At 38.9% G+C, this 15,844-nt stretch overlaps 1 protein-coding gene across 1 annotated transcript in view; it reads left to right on the top strand.

Moving 5' to 3' along the window:
• The window catches only part of WDR19 (WD repeat domain 19), a 94,055-nt gene that overhangs the window by 32,362 nt on the left and 45,849 nt on the right, over positions 1–15,844 (top strand). Inside the window, exons 10-15 of the mRNA XM_044224494.1 lie at positions 2,223–2,293; positions 2,726–2,898; positions 2,991–3,105; positions 4,437–4,543; positions 5,214–5,336; positions 12,625–12,774. Of these exons, the coding sequence (XP_044080429.1) occupies positions 2,223–2,293; positions 2,726–2,898; positions 2,991–3,105; positions 4,437–4,543; positions 5,214–5,336; positions 12,625–12,774 (739 nt within the window). The remainder of the gene's footprint in view (positions 1–2,222; positions 2,294–2,725; positions 2,899–2,990; positions 3,106–4,436; positions 4,544–5,213; positions 5,337–12,624; positions 12,775–15,844) is intronic.

Raw genomic sequence — 15,844 nt, 5'->3', positions numbered from 1 at the left:
TTCCACCTCATGACCAACTGGGATTTATTCCAAGTATGCAAGGCTTATTTACATTAAAAAATCAACAAAGTAACTATACCAACAGCTTAAGAACCATATGATCATATCATTTGACACAAAATTATTCCATAAAATCCAACACCCATTCATGATAAAAGTTCTCAGTAAGTTAGGGATAAAGGCGAATTGCCTCAACTTGATAAAGAACACCTACAAAAAACTTATAGCTAACATGATACTTCATAGTGAAAGTCTGAGTGCTTGCCCCTAAGATTGGGAACAAAATAAGGACCCCCTACTCTCACTACTCAAATGCAACCTAATATTAGAAGTTCTAGCCACTACAATAAGACAAGAGAAAGAAATAAGATGCATCCAGTTTGGAAAGAAAAAAGTAAAACGATTTCTTTCTTTCTTTTTTTTTTAAAGATTTTATTTATTTATTTGACAGACAGAGATCACAAGCAGGCAGAGAGAGGCAGGCAGAGAGAGAGAGAGGAGGAAGCAGGCTCCCTGCTGAGCAGAGAGCCCAACGCGGGACTCGATCCCGGGACCCCGAGATCATGACCCGAGCCGAAGGCAGCAGCCCAACCCACTGAGCCACCCAGGCGCCCCAGTAAAATGATTTCTATTTGTAGTTGACATGATTGCTCATGTAGAAAATCTCAAGGAATCTACAAACACACACCTAGAACAAAAACTAATTAATGAGTGCAGCAAGGTTTCAGAATCAAAGATCAACACACACAAATCAATCACGTTTCTATATACTAGCAACAAACGTGTGGAAATCAAATTAAAAATATGCCTTTTTATTTTTTTTAAAGATTTTATTTATTTTATTTGACAGAGATTACAAGTAGGCAGAGAGGCAGGCAGAGAGAGAGGAGGAAGCAGGCTCCCTGCTGAGCAGAGAGCCCAACACGGGGGTCGATCCCAGGACCCAGGGATCATGACCTGAGCCGAAGGCAGAGGCTTTAACCCACTGAGCCACCCAGGCGCCCCCAAAATATGCCTTTTTAATCACTCTGAAGAAAATGAAATACTTAGATATCACCTTAACAGAACATGGAGGGGTCTGTGTGCTGAAAATTCCAAAATGCTGTTGAAAGAAGACCCAAATAAAACAGAGAAACACACAGTATTAGTATGTGAAAAATGGGGATACCATCAAATGCTGTGAAGGATGACCAGAACCTAGAGGAGGAAGAAGTTTAAGTGTGTTTATAACAGGACAACATAAGGGGTCCTTGTGGTGATGGAACTATTTATTCTATCTCCTGACTTGTAGTGACTTGTGATGATGGAACTATTCTGTATTCTGACTATGGTTGTGGACATATTCTATATCCTGACTGTGGTTGTGTGTCTCAAGAATCTTACATGTGATAAAATTGCTTAGAACTAAACACACACACACACACACACACACACACAAAATGAATATAAGTAAAACTTGAGACATCTGAAAAAGGTTCATGAATTATGTCAATGTCAATATTTTGATTATAATAATACCGTATATTTTTTCAAGATGTCATCATTTGGGGGAAAGGAGGAGGGAATATACAATCTCTGTATTATTTCTTACAACTGCATGTAGATTTACAATTCTACCAAAATAAAAAGTTAAGTGAAAACAATGAGGGGAAATATATAAAGGGAAAACCCTGGGAGGGCAGAAGTGAGGAGAGAGGAAAGGAGCCAAGGAAGAAAGATAATCTTACAGCCGTTAGGGGCTAACATTGTGCCACACAGCTTTCATTGGCTTGAACCCACCTATTCTTCCTGTAACCCTATAGAGTAATATGTCCCCAGTTTTGCAGAGATTTCAACCTATGCCTTGTGATTCCAAATTGAATGCTCTTTCTATGTTACCTCATTACTTTTTCTATGAAAGAAGTCAGGGCGATGGGGGGAGCACATTGCAAAGAGAAACCTTATTCCTCTTACAATAATTAGTGCTGCTGAAGAGAATGTTTTCCTACTCAAACTTTTCTTAAGGGCAACTTAAACCTCCTTGTTCCTGAAACTATAGATCTGAGAATTAAGCCGGACCCAGACGCAAACATCACGCCCCAAAGGGATATTTTTTAAGATAAAATACAATTATAGAAATTCTATTATTTTCTTATCTTGACCCAATAGATTATCCTTCACAGCCCTTTCTGGAAAACCCTGACCTGTTCTGTAGCTTACTCTTTTTTTTTTTCATTTTTCAGCATTAAAATTCATGACTTGGCAGAATTAAAGGACATGTATGCTATAATCAACCTGGATGATGAGAATAAAGGTACTAATTTTTCTGAAGCAGAGTGACATTTTATCACTGCAGTATCACAGTAATGTGTTTATTATTATTTGATTTGCATTCATTATAGGAGGAATAAAATTATCACCCTTCATGCGAGTTCCCTAAAATAACTTACTTATTTTAGTAATTATAGAAGCCCGTAAGTCCACTTTGATCTAAAGATTTATAGTGAATTTAATCTCATTTCAGTTATAAAACCTAAATTCTTACATCCTTTCCCTTTGAGCCACTACGGAATGAATCGATGGTCATGTTCACATGCCTGTCCATGGTCAAGTTTTATTCTGTACAGACTTAACTATGAAAGACAACACTTGAAGATTTTTAGGTCTCTGCAGCTTATGTGAAAATGCTTGTTTGCCTGCAACAACATTACTTGTTTTTGATCCTTTATTCTGTCAATCATTTCAGGGTTGGGCACCTTGTCCTGGACAGATGATGGCCAGTTGTTGGCACTGTCTACCCAAAGGGGCTCGCTGCATGTTTTCTTGACCAAGCTTCCCATACTTGGGGCTGCCTGCAGCACGAGGATTGCCTACCTCACCTCCCTGCTCGAAGTCACAGTAGCCAACCCCGTGGAAGGGGTATGAAAATGGTGTTATTTTGACTTGATTCGTTAGTAACATCACAGCAGTTGCAACGGTCGATCTGCTACTGTCCCTTTCCTGCATTATAGGAGCTGCCGATCACAGTTTCTGTTGATGTGGAGCCCAACTTCGTAGCGGTTGGGCTTTATCATCTGGCCGTGGGAATGAATAACCGAGCTTGGTTTTATGTCCTTGGAGAGAATGGCAAGTCTCAAACCAGTTGTCATCTTCTTACCTGGTGTATAACTTCTGTTATTAATTGGGGAGCGCTGAAAGGTTCTTTTGAAGACCAGGCCTTTCACGCTTTTCCTTCAGCTTTTTTTTTTTTTTTTAAGATTTTATTTATTTATTTGACATAGAGAGAGATCACAAGTAGGAAGAGAGGCGGGCAGAGAGGTGGGGGGAAGCAGGCTCCCCCCTGAACAGAGAGCCCAATGAGGGACTTGATCCTAGGACCCTGAGATCATGACCTGAGCTGAAGGAAGAAGCTTAACCCACTGAGCCACCCAGGTTCTCTGCTTCAGCTCTTTCTTAAGAAGCTTAAACAGTTTGGTGAATTGTGCATAATTTTTGGAAAGATTTTATTCTTAACCTTTGTACTGAGCATAGCTTGGTATAGTGGGCAGAGTATGACCTTTAGAATGAGGCCCTGAGTGTAAATTCCCCGGCTGCCTCTTGGAGGTGACTGTAGACAAGTTCTCTACCCCTCTGAGCCTCAGTGTAGAGCGCTGGATGTGGTGCATAAATAATGAATCTTGGAACACTGAAAAAATAAATTAAAAAAAAAAAAGAAGCCTTCATCCAGAAAAATGAGGATTCTTCTACACGTAGGGGTCAAGGATTCATGAGGAAAACTAAAGGAAATAAAATGTGATGCACGTTTGCACAGTGACTTTCTTTTTTTTTTTTTTTTTTAAAGATTTTATTTATTTATTTGACAGAGAGAGATCATAAGCAGATGGAGAGGCAGGTAGAGAGGGAGAGAGGGAAGCAGGCTCCCTGCTGAGCAGAGAGCCCGATGTGGGACTCAATCCCAGGACCCCGAGACCATGACCTGAGCCAAAGGCAGTGGCTTAACCCACTGAGCCACCCAGGTGCCCTGCACAGTGATTTTCTTAGGCACTCCTTGGGCTGGTAGTTGGGTCCCTCCCCCTACCTTTTATTCTTTATGTTGTGACCATTAGCATCTGAAGGGAGCCTGGCTTTTTCTTCTCCTCATTGGAGGTCAGATAACCCTCAGCCAGCCGGAGATACAGCCTCAGCTAGAGTATACCATTAAGCTTAGGGTCACTCAAGTGAAATTTTTGGTTGTTTCATGTATAGTTTTATTTTCTGTTCCTTTGTTTCATGTGAATCACTAGGGAATTCCTGAAGGCAAATTTATGTGACAACTACGATTTTCTTTAGAATGGCTCAAATAAAAATTTTAGATTCAGAGTACCCTTAAAAAGGTACCCATTTAAAAATTAGTTGCAAACTTAATGTAATCTTAATGTAATATATTTTAATGTGTATGCATTTTTTTATTGCTACAGCTGTTAAAAAATTGAAAGATGTGGAATATCTGGGGACAGTTGCCAGTGTTTGCCTTCATTCTGACTATGCTGCTGCACTTTTTGAAGGCAAAGTCCAGTTGCATTTAGTAAGTATAATTTTGAAGTCCTGGAGCCCTGGGGACTCTGGATGACTCCAATTAGTGATGAGACAGAACAGCCCAATGTCAGATTACCAAGAACTTTGTTCAGGAAGCAGCCACATACAGACGAGCTAGAAAGTCAAGTGTAGATAAAGGACTAACAAAACTCTTCACCCATCTGCACGAGATGCTCACTTAACTTTCTTGCTCTGGTGGTAAAGTGCATCTAGTGGAAAACTAAAAACTGATGGGAACCTTCTATGTCTGGGCTCCCTGCCATGAATTGACTTACACAGTTGGGCAGGTTACCTATGGGGATCCTTGAAATGGTACTTAGAAAATTGTTCAAAAGATATTGGCTCCTGAAATAATGGGTCTTCTAAGCAAGGGGGCATCTCCTACATCTATTTCTTGGCTCTTTGCTTCTGGGAAACCAGACCCCTGGAGAGCCGGCTGCAAAGATTATTTCCACTCAAGAGGGATGTTTAGGGATGTTTAATGCTGCCCTGCTGGCGAGCTGGGTTCCTATCTGATGTCTTTCTCCAGACGGGTAGTCCGATGAGTCTGAATGTTTAATCGAACTTAAGAAGACGAATCTCTTCTGTCTCCCTAGATGGTGCAGAGCAACTTTATTTCAATCTATGAGCTACTGTTATTCTTTGTCTTTCTGTTTTAGATAGAAAGTGAAATCTTGGATGCTCAGGAAGAACGTGAGACCCGGCTTTTCCCAGCAGTGGACGATAAGTGCCGTATTTTATGCCATGCCTTAACTGCTGATTTCCTCATCTATGGTACAGATGTATGTATTGGCTTCTTTGTTATAGAATATAGGGGAATTTCTAATTTTTAATTTTTTATATGTGTGTGTATAATGTATACATACATATAGGTGTATGTATGTAACATATATACCTTACCTCCTATATACACTTATGTACAGCACATAGGTCCCTGGATTTGCTAGTAGCAAGTGCTTTTGTGATTATATAAACAATTTTTTTTCAATGGTATTTTGTATATTATTGGTATATTTTATGTATTACATACTGTATTCTTTTTTTTTCTCCAATTTATTTATTTTCAGAAAAACAGTATTCATTATTTTTTCACCACACCCAGTGCTCCATGCAAGCCATGCCCTCTATAATACCCACCACCTGGTACCCCAACCTCCCACCCCTCTGCCACTTCAAACCCCTCAGATTGTTTTTCAGAGTCCATAGTCTCTCATGGTTCAGATTATATAAACAATTTTGATGGCAGAGTGAAAAGAGCAGACTTTGGAGTTTAGAAAATCTGGGCTCAGATTCTCACACTTGGCAGTTTTCTTACTTGCTAGGTGCTACTTAACCCATTCCAAGCCGCATTTTCCTTATCTAGTTGCTTTAGGGATCTAATTTGGTGATGAACCTAAGACATATCATTGAACTTTAGATCTCCAATGCCTACTAACAAATGGCAAAATTATTTGAATATTGAGAATCCCACTTTACTCTTTGGGTTGTTGTTTGCTTGTTTGTTTTATTTTTTAGAGAGCGAGAGTATGAGCTGGGGAGGGAGAGGCACAGAGAGAGAGGAAGAGAGAGAATCTTAACCAGGCTCCATGCCTGGTTAAGTGTGGAGCCTGATGGCGGGGCTCGATTTCATGACCCTAAGATCGTGACTTGAGCTGAAATCAAGTCAGACACTTAACCAACTGAGCCACCCAGGTGCCCTGATCTTTGGTCCTTTGAACCACCAGTACCCTAGACCTCTAAATATTGTACTAGCCAGATGGACATAAAACATATAGTAATAGCATCTTACATTCGTGAAAGGCTTTCAAAGATTTTTTCAAAGTATATCATACCTGTTGTCTTGTTGAAGCTCTAGAAGAATTTAGTAAAGGTAGGAAGGTCACTGTTTTCCACATTAGGAAACCAATTATTGACTGTTTCAAACACTTCATTTTCTCCCTTTAAACTGCTTTCTAAAGTAAACATGTCTTTACCACATGCTTATAAGAGAGACTTTGGAAGTCCAACCTAAATACTAATACTAATATACATCAGTACGGTAGGTCTCACATGTCCAATAAAGTAGTAAGAGATATGGTAAATAATAGCAAATGTGATACATTTATGCAAGATGTAACAGTTTATAAAGCCCTGATCTCGCTTGTTTTATCTCATTAGTTTTATAAAATAAGCAGGGAAGTTTTAGAGACTGAAGAACACTGAAGATTAGGAGGTTAGTAAGTTTGTAACAGATGCAGATCTTGGCCAGTATCTCCTGATGTAAAATCCCCTCTTCGCACTCTTCCCCTCAGCATTTTGAATTGAGGACTCAAGGTGTGGTGGTCTGTCCGGAAGTCAGCATTTATCTCAATCTCTTTCTTGAGTGATTCTAAAAGTACGTTTTTTAAAGTTTCAGCGGGGTATGACTGATTCACAACAAACCGGTATTTAAAGTCCACAGTTTGATAAGTTTTGACTTGTCTGTACCTGTGAAGCACCATCTGCTCAATCAGAATAGTGAACATGGTGATCACCACCAAACGTTTTCTCATGCCCCTTTATGATTCCTCCTTCCAGTCCTGCAACCCCCCCTATGTCACTATAAATGAGTTTCTGTTTTCTAGAATTTTATGTAAATGGAATCACATGGTATACACTTCTTTCTTTCTGCCTTCTTTTATTCAGTATCATTGAGATTCATTCCTCTTGTGTGTATCAATTGATTCCTTTTTCCTGCTGGCGTGGCATTTTATAGTATATCTTTATCATAATCGGCTTAACCATGAACCTAAGGATGGACTTTGGGGGTGTTTCCAGTTCGGGGTTGTTTCCAGCCTGGATTATTTCCAGTATGAGGTATTTACAAACAAAGCTGCTGTAAACATTCGTGTTCAAGCCTTTGCATGGACATATGCTTTCTTTTCTCTTGGATAAATACCAACAAGTAGAATGGCTGTATCATATGGCATGTGTATGTTTAAGTTTTTAAGATACTGACAAACTGTCTCTATGTTGGTTGTACCATTTTACATTCCCATCAACAGTGTGAGCATTCCAATTCCTCCACATCCTCACTGACATTTGATATGGTCAGTCTTTTTAATTTTACCCACTCTTAAGTGTGTAGTGAAATCTTGTGATTTTAATTTGCTTTTCCCTAATGGATTCCTGTGGAATATCTTTCCTTTACCTTTCCCCCCCCCCTCCTTCCCCCTCCACCAGCATCTTTTTATGGGCTTGTTTGGCCTCAGTATATCTTTGGTGAAGTGTCTGTTCAAATTTCTTTGACCATTTCTTTAAAAAAATTTTTTTTTAAGATTTTATTTATTTATTTGACAGATCACAAGCAGGCAGAGAGGCAGGCAGAGAGAGAGAGAGAGAGGGAAGCAGGCTCCCTGCTAAGCAGAGAGCCCGATGCGGGACTCGATCCCAGGACCCTGAGAGCATGACCTGAGCTGAAGGCAGCAGCTTAACCCACTGAGCCACCCAGGCACCCCTCTTTGACCATTTCTTAATTGGGTTGTTTTCTGATTACTGATTTTTAAGAGTTCTTTATATATTCTGGATTCAAGTCTGTAATTTATCAGATATATGCTTTCTAAGTATTTTCTCACAGTGCATCAGTTGCCTTTTCATTCTCTCAACAGTGTTGCTGATAGAGAAGAAATTTTTTTATTTTGATGAATTCCAACTTACCAATTTATTTTTTTACAGATTGTGTTTGGTGTCATATCTAAGTAATCTTTGCCTAACCCAAGGTCCCAGAGTTTTTCTCCGGTGTTTTTCTCTATAAGTTTTGCAGTTTTATGTTTTGTATGTAGGTCTATGATCCATTTTGAGTTAATTTTTATTTATGCTGTGAGGTATGGATCAAAGTTCATTTTTTTGTTTATAGATATTCCAGTTGTCCCAGCACTATCTGTTGAAAAGATTGTCCTTTCTCCACTAAATCTCCTTTGTACTTTTGTCAGAAATCAAATTGTCCATGAGTGTTTGGGTCTTTTTCTGGAATTGCTCATTCCATTGATCCATGCGTCTGTGTTTTACTAAAACAGTATAGTTTTAGTTCACTAAAACTGTGTTAGTTACTCTAGCTTTATAATAAGTCTTGAAATCAGGTCGCATTAGCCCTCCAACTTTGAGTTTCTTTTTCCAAGTTGTCTTGGCTGTTCTCAGTACTTTGCATTCCCATTTGAATTTATGATAAGCTTATCAATTTTTACAAAAGACCTCCTGGGAATTTTAATGGGATCATGTTGAATTTACGGATCAATTGCCACCTTAGCAAAATCTGCTCACCAATGAACAAGGTATATATCTCCTTCATTTAGATTTTAATTTCTCTTAGTGTTTTTTGTATTTTCAGTGTCCCAGCATCCCTTCGGTCAGATTTATACCTTAAGTAGTTCATATTTTTGTATTTTATCATTTTTCATATTTTTAACACATAATATTACTTTTTAAATGTTAACATCTGATTATTCATTTGTGGCATTTAGAAATGCAACAGATTTGGGGGTATTAATCCTGTATAGTGCAGCCTAATTGAATTCACTGAGTAGTTAATAGTAGTTTTTTGTAGATTCATTGGATTTTCTATATAGATGATCATGTCATCTCTGAATGTAGCTTTATTTCTTCCTTTCAATATGGATGCCTTTTATTTATTGATTTATTTACTTACTTATTTATTAGATTTTATTTGAGAGAGAGACAGAACACTAGCAGGGGGATGGGCAGAGGGAGAGGGAGTAGACTTCCCTCTGAGTGGGAAGACTGACACAGGGCTGGATCCCAGGACCCCGAGATCATGACCTGAACCAGAGGCGGACACTTAACCCACTGAGCCACTCATGTGCCCCATGGATGCCTTTTATTCTATTATATTGTTGAATAGGAATGGAGAAAGTGGCTATGTCTTATTCTTGACCATTAAGTATGATTTTAGCTGTGGATCTTCTGTAGTTGCCTGTTATCAGGTTGTATGTATACTACAAAACCTAAAACAACCATTAAAATGATAGAGTTGTAGCTAATAAGTCAACAAATTAGATAAAATCAAATAATAGAAGATACACAATCATATTAAACCCCTTTAAGCTATGGTTCCTCTTTTCTACTTTTTTGCATACCCGATAATTTTACTTTTTGGGATGCAGGATCTTTTTGTATTCCTAAAAATATTCCTTTTTTTTACACCCAAACTTGGGGAGGTGGAGAGGGAGAGAATCTCCAGCAGGCTCCCTGCTGAGCACAGAGCCCCATGCGGGGGCTCAGTCTCAGGATCCATGAGTTCATGACCTGAGCCAAAATCAAAAGTCAAACACCTAATCGACTGAGTCACTCAGGTGCTAAAAATACTCTTGAGCTTTGCTCTGGGATGCAGTTAATTGACTTAGAAACAGTTTGACCCTTTTGAGTCTGGTTTATGATTTCTTAGACAGATGTGAAACACTGCTCAGTCTCTAGCTGATTATTCCCACTTCTGATCTTTCTGAGTTCTCTACCCAGTGCCCTGTGATTTCTTCTAGTCTGGTCATTGGGAGTATTTACTATTCCCAGTCCTGTTCCCTCTAATCCCTTTGGATGGTTCTTTCCCTGGCCCTGTGGCTTTCTCACTTGCCTGCAGGGATCAGTACCTGCTAAGGACTCACAGCAGACCCCCTGCAGCTCTCCAGGCTTCTCTCTCTTGTACTCTGCCCTGCAAACCACGGCCGCCTGTTCTCCCCAGACTTTCTGCTCCATCTCTTCAGCTCGGGGAGCCATGCTCTGCCTGCATCCTCCTCCCTTTGCCATGTCTTAGAAACTCTCAAAGCAAAAGCTGGCGGGCTCACAGGGTTCACCTGATTTATTTCCAAAATCTTGGGCAGAAGTCATTGTTCCAGGATCTTGAAAACTGCTTTTTCATGATTTTTGTCTACTGTTTTTGGTTGTTTGGGGTAGGAAAATTAAGTCCTGGCTGTTACCCTATCTTAGCCTGAATAAGAAGCCCAAGATGTTATGTGTTTTTATTTTAACTTTTTTTTTTTTTTTTGAGATCATTATAGATTCACAGGCAGTTGTAAGAAACAATAGAAAGTGATCCCATGTAAGAAACAAAACAGAGAGATCCAGTATGCTCTTTTCCTAGTTTCCCTCAATGGTAACATTATATTACATATCATAGTGAGGATGTTAACACTGACAGTCAAGATAGAGAATGGAGGATATTAACATTGACAGTCAAGATACAGAATGGTTCTTTAACCACAAGGATGCCTTCATGTTGCTATTTTATAGACACACTCAATTGCCTACTGCCTTCACCCCAACCTTAATCCCTGCTAACAAAGTTATAGTTACAAAAAGGGTTACAACAGGGGTTGAACTGTAGGAGTCTACTAGTATGTGAATTTTCCCAATAAATGCAGGACCTGTCCACTTATGTATTTTTTTCTCAATAAATACAGTACTGTAAATGTATTTTTTCTTATGGTTCTTATAATATTTTCTCTAACTTTATTGGAAGAATACAGTATATAATACATTTAACACACAAAGTATGTATTAATCAACTATGTTGTCGGTAAATCTTCCAGTCAATAGTAGGCTATTAGTAATTTAGTTTGGGGGAGTCAAAGTTATACGTGCATTTTCAGCTGTTGGGATGAGAGTGGTCAGTAACCTTAATCTCTGTGTTGTTCAAGGATCAACTGTGATCTCCATTTCTATAATTTGGCATTTCAGTAGTGTTACATAAGTAGAGTCATACACTGTGTAACCTTTGGGGATTGCTTCTTTTCACTCACATACTTCTCTGGAGATGTATTTGAGTCATTGTGTGCAACAATAATTTGTTCATTTTTATTGCTGAGTGGTATTCTACGGTATGGATATACCAGTTTGTTTAAGCGTTCACCAATTGAAGGGCATCTGGATAGGTTCCCGTTTTTGACTATTGCCCGTGAAGCTTCTATAAACATTCATAGACAGGTTTTTGTGTGAACGAGTTTTTACTTCTCTGTAATAAGTACCCAGAAGTAAATGTGAAGTTACGACTTCATCACATCTACTATGAGGCTATAATCAAAAAAGTCAGATAATAACAAGTGTTGAGGGGGTTGGAGAGGAATCGGAACTCTTATACGCTGCTGGTGGGAATGTTAAAATGGTGCAGCTACTTGGCAGAACGCTCTGGTAATTCTGTAAGAGATTAAACATAGGGGTACCTGGGGGACTCAGTTGGTTGAGCATCTGACTCGATTTCGGCTCAGGTCATGATCTCAGGGTTATGTTTTCCAGCCCTACTTCAGGCTCTGTGCTCAGTGGGGAGTCTGCTTGAGATTCTCTCTTCCTCTCCCTCTGTCCCTCCCCCTTCTCTCAAATAATAAATAAATAAATCTATATAAATAAATAGACATAGTTACCTTGTGACCTAGGAATTTCATTCCTAGGTTATACCCAAGATATGGGTTTATATTAAAACTGTGTATTCGTTGGGGAGAATTAACATGATTATTATGGTGAGTCTTCTAATCCATGAACACTGTATACCCTCCATTTATTTAGATCTTCTTTGATTCTTTCATCAGGGTTGTATAGTTTTCAGCATCCAAATCCTGTGCAAGTTTTCTTAAATTTATACCTAAATATTTCATCTTTTTTGAGTGATTGTAAATGGTAATATATTTCTAAATTTTGGTATGTATAGTTCATTGCTAATATATAGAAATACAGTTGATTGCATGAGGTGGTTTTGTTTATTTCAGTCTTCTAATTGGTCTTAATTAACAGCAAGAATATTTAAAAATAACATGATTTGAAAGTTATTCTTAAGCAGTGAAGGTATTTCTTATAAGTGGAAACTCTGAAAATCAATTATACTTCAATAGCACTAAGAATATTAGAACTAACTGTTGAATCACATGTGAGAATCACATTCTCACTTACTCTCTTGGATCTGTACATTTACATATAGTAAATATTAGTTTTAGACTCTTCCTGCATGAAAAATATGGTACATTTTCTCTTAAAATTGGAAGTGTGTTTAAGTGCTTAAAGTATTTTCTTGCAACCTTTTTATGCCTATTACTAGATTTTTTTTTTCTTTAGACTGGTGTTATTCAGTATTTCTACATCGAAGATTGGCAATTTGTTAATGATTATCGACATCCTGTTGGTGTGAAAAAGATTTTTCCTGACCCAAATGGGACCAGATTAATTTTCATTGATGAAAAAAGTGATGGATTTGTCTACTGTCCGGTAAGTCTGGAAGATTTTTTAAGCATTCATTTTTTTTAACATATAAAGAAAAGTATTTTAATATGTATTATATATAAAAATCATTGTTCCATAACTAGTTGAAGGATTAGAGTACTTTGTTAAATCATGTTTGTGATCCATTTTTATAACTATTTACTTCAAGAAAACTTTTTCCATTATTCTGCAGTTTTTCATAGTGTCAGTCTCAGAAAGATTCTTTAAATGGAAAAATAGTTACATTCTGTACACTTTAACTTTATTTACTGAACAATATTACAGTATAATCTTGATGTATGTGACTTTTCTCTCCAGATATGCAATAAACTTCAGAAGTAGGGACTCCTTTCTGCCCATCTCACTTGATTTTCCTCTTGCCTTATTGAACCTGAACAGAAAGAAAAGGTATTTTGGTATAGGATAGATTAAAAACAGGTAGATCCTTTTTAGAATCAGCTACTCTTATTTTTATACACCCCTTACTTTTTTTAAAAAATAACTTAGAAAAAAGGAGATAGGTTTTTACATCATTTACTGTACTTGGGTTTCTCATTTACTTACTTTTGATGTCCAGTTAATGATTTAGTATGTTCTTGGTCACAGTTCACATAGCCTACAGCTGCTCTTGGCATTTTTTTTTAAAAGATTTTATTTAATTATTAGAGAAAGAGAGAGCACAGGCAGGGTGGGGAGGGGCAGAGGGAGAGGCAGATTCCCCGCTGAGCCAGGAGCCAGATGCAGGCTTGATCCCAGAACCCTGAGATCATGACCTGAGACGGAGGTCATGATCTTTCTTTCCTTCCTTCCTTTTCTCTCTTCCTTTCCTTCCTTCCTGTCTCTCCTTTTCTTCCTTCAACTCTTTTCTTTTTTTCCTCTTTTTATCTTTGATAAATCTTTGTTACATTTGATAAATGGAACAGGTTTCCCCACAGGAGCTCCTGGATTATTGAAGCAAAATTCCCAATGGGCCAATTCTTAATTCAACCCATTCCTCTCCCAGTCACAGAACAAATGAGGACAAATGCCATAAATAGCAAGATAACCCCTGAGTTCTCTCTACTTGACCAGGAAATCCCTCTTGGACAAATCCCCTTTCTGTAACAGGGTCCTTGTCTGAGCTGCCCAAGCTCCTCGCCTGGGCTCACTTGGACTTGCCATTTTCTGACTGTGTGACCTTGGACACGCAGTCCCAGGTCACACAGTCAGAAAATGGCATCTGTGGTCTGAGCCCGGGGTGACTTCCTCCAGAGTCCTCGCTTTGATCGGAATCCCAGTTTCACCATTGATAAAATGGTGAACTGCACTCGCAGTTTTTTTTTCTTTTTTAAAAAAAATATTTTATTTATTTATTTGACAGAGATCACAAGTAGGCAGAGAGGCAGGCAGAGAGAGAGAGGGAAGCAGGCTCCCCGCTGAGCAGAGAGCCCGGTATGGGGCTTGATCCCAGGACCCTGAGATCATGACCTGAGCTAAAGGCAGAGGCACCTGGGTGGTGCCCCCCAAATGGGTGCAGATCTACCTACTCTGTAGTTTGTTACATAAAAAGGAAATGGGACGATGTGCACAAGGCGTTTAGTATATGCCTGCCATGTAATAAGCACCGAAGAAATGGTTACCTTGGGGTGCCTGGGTGGCTCAGTCGTTAAGCGTCTGCCTTCAGCTCAGGTCATGATCCCAGGGTCTTGGGATTGAGCCCGAGTCAGGCTCCCTGCTCTGTGCGAAGCCTGCTTCTCCCTCTGCCCCCTGCTCATGCTCTCTCTTTCTCTCTCTCTGTCAAATAAATAAAATAAAATATAAGGTTACCTTTAAAAAAAACTCTACCCCCAGTCTGGTGGCACTGTGCGCCATCTGCATAAACCTAGGGTCAGTGTCAAGCAGTGGTTGGAAGCATAAGCATAAGTCTAAGCATAGGCTGGGGGGCAGTCTGCATACTGCGTCCAAGTCCTGCTTTTCAGCTTACTAGCTGTGTGACTCTGGGCAAATTTCCTTGTGCCTGAGCTGCTTTCTCCGAAAAATGGGCATAAGGATGCCTATCCTGGGGGCACCTGGTTGGCTCAGTCAGTTAAGCGTTTGACTTCATCTCAGGTCATGATCTCGGGGTCCTGGGATCGAGCCCCACATCAGGCTCAGTGTTTAGCAGGGAGCCTGCTTCTCCCTCTCCCTCTTCTCCTCCCCCTGCTTGTGCCCTCTTCCTCTCTTGTGCTCTGCTATCTCTGTCTCAAATAAATAAAATCTTTAAGAAAAGAATGCCTATCTTGTACAGTATAAGGTTAGAATTAAATCAGGTTGCATATAAATAAGTAATTAGCACAATGTCTGATAAGTAGCACTATTAGAAACATAATTAGAACTACATATAATTTTAAATTTTCTGCTAACCACATTTTTTTTTACAAGAAGATAAAAAGAAATAGGTGAAATTGATGTTAATGTGTTCAACCCAATGTTAATACTTCGGTATGTAGTCGATATAAAATTTGACTAAAATGTTTTACCCCCTTTTTTGTACTAGCTCCCTGAGATCTAGTGGGTCGTCTAAACTTCCGTCTCAGTCAGCCTAGACGCATTTCAGCTTTCAGAGAGCCACCAGACTGTGAGCTAGTGGCTACTCTGTTGCACAGCTCAGCTCTAGAGTATTAGCTAGTCTGTGCTCTTACATTTCCTTCTTATTTTGCAAACAAGATGCAAGATGAGGGAGGGAAGAGGGGGTATGGCTCAGCTGCACATTCAGAACAGATACAAGCCTGTGTGTGGAGGTCGGTGGAATATGTACATTGATTTTTTTTTAATAGCTTATATCACTAACAGTACATTTTATATTTATTGGTGTGTGTTCTAGAGAAGGTTTTGAAATAAAACAGACCCAGTGGAGTTTATTTGATTTCCAGATATGTATGAATTAATTAGTTTCTTCTCTAGCTGGACCATTTCTATACCAGGTATTGAAAATTTTCTCAACACAAGTGTGTTCGTAGTTTAAACTTCTGTTGTGTTCAGCAGCTTTGATCTTTTTTTGTTTGTTTTATTAAGCTGAAGCTTTTGTGTCCAGACTTGCTGTTTTTCCTGAAAATGC

This window comes from Neovison vison, chromosome 11, assembly GCF_020171115.1.
Source record: "Neovison vison isolate M4711 chromosome 11, ASM_NN_V1, whole genome shotgun sequence".
NCBI classification, from domain to species: Eukaryota; Metazoa; Chordata; class Mammalia; order Carnivora; family Mustelidae; genus Neogale; species Neogale vison.
Note: the sequence above shows the minus strand (reverse complement) of the source record. Positions and strands in the feature narration are given on the sequence as shown.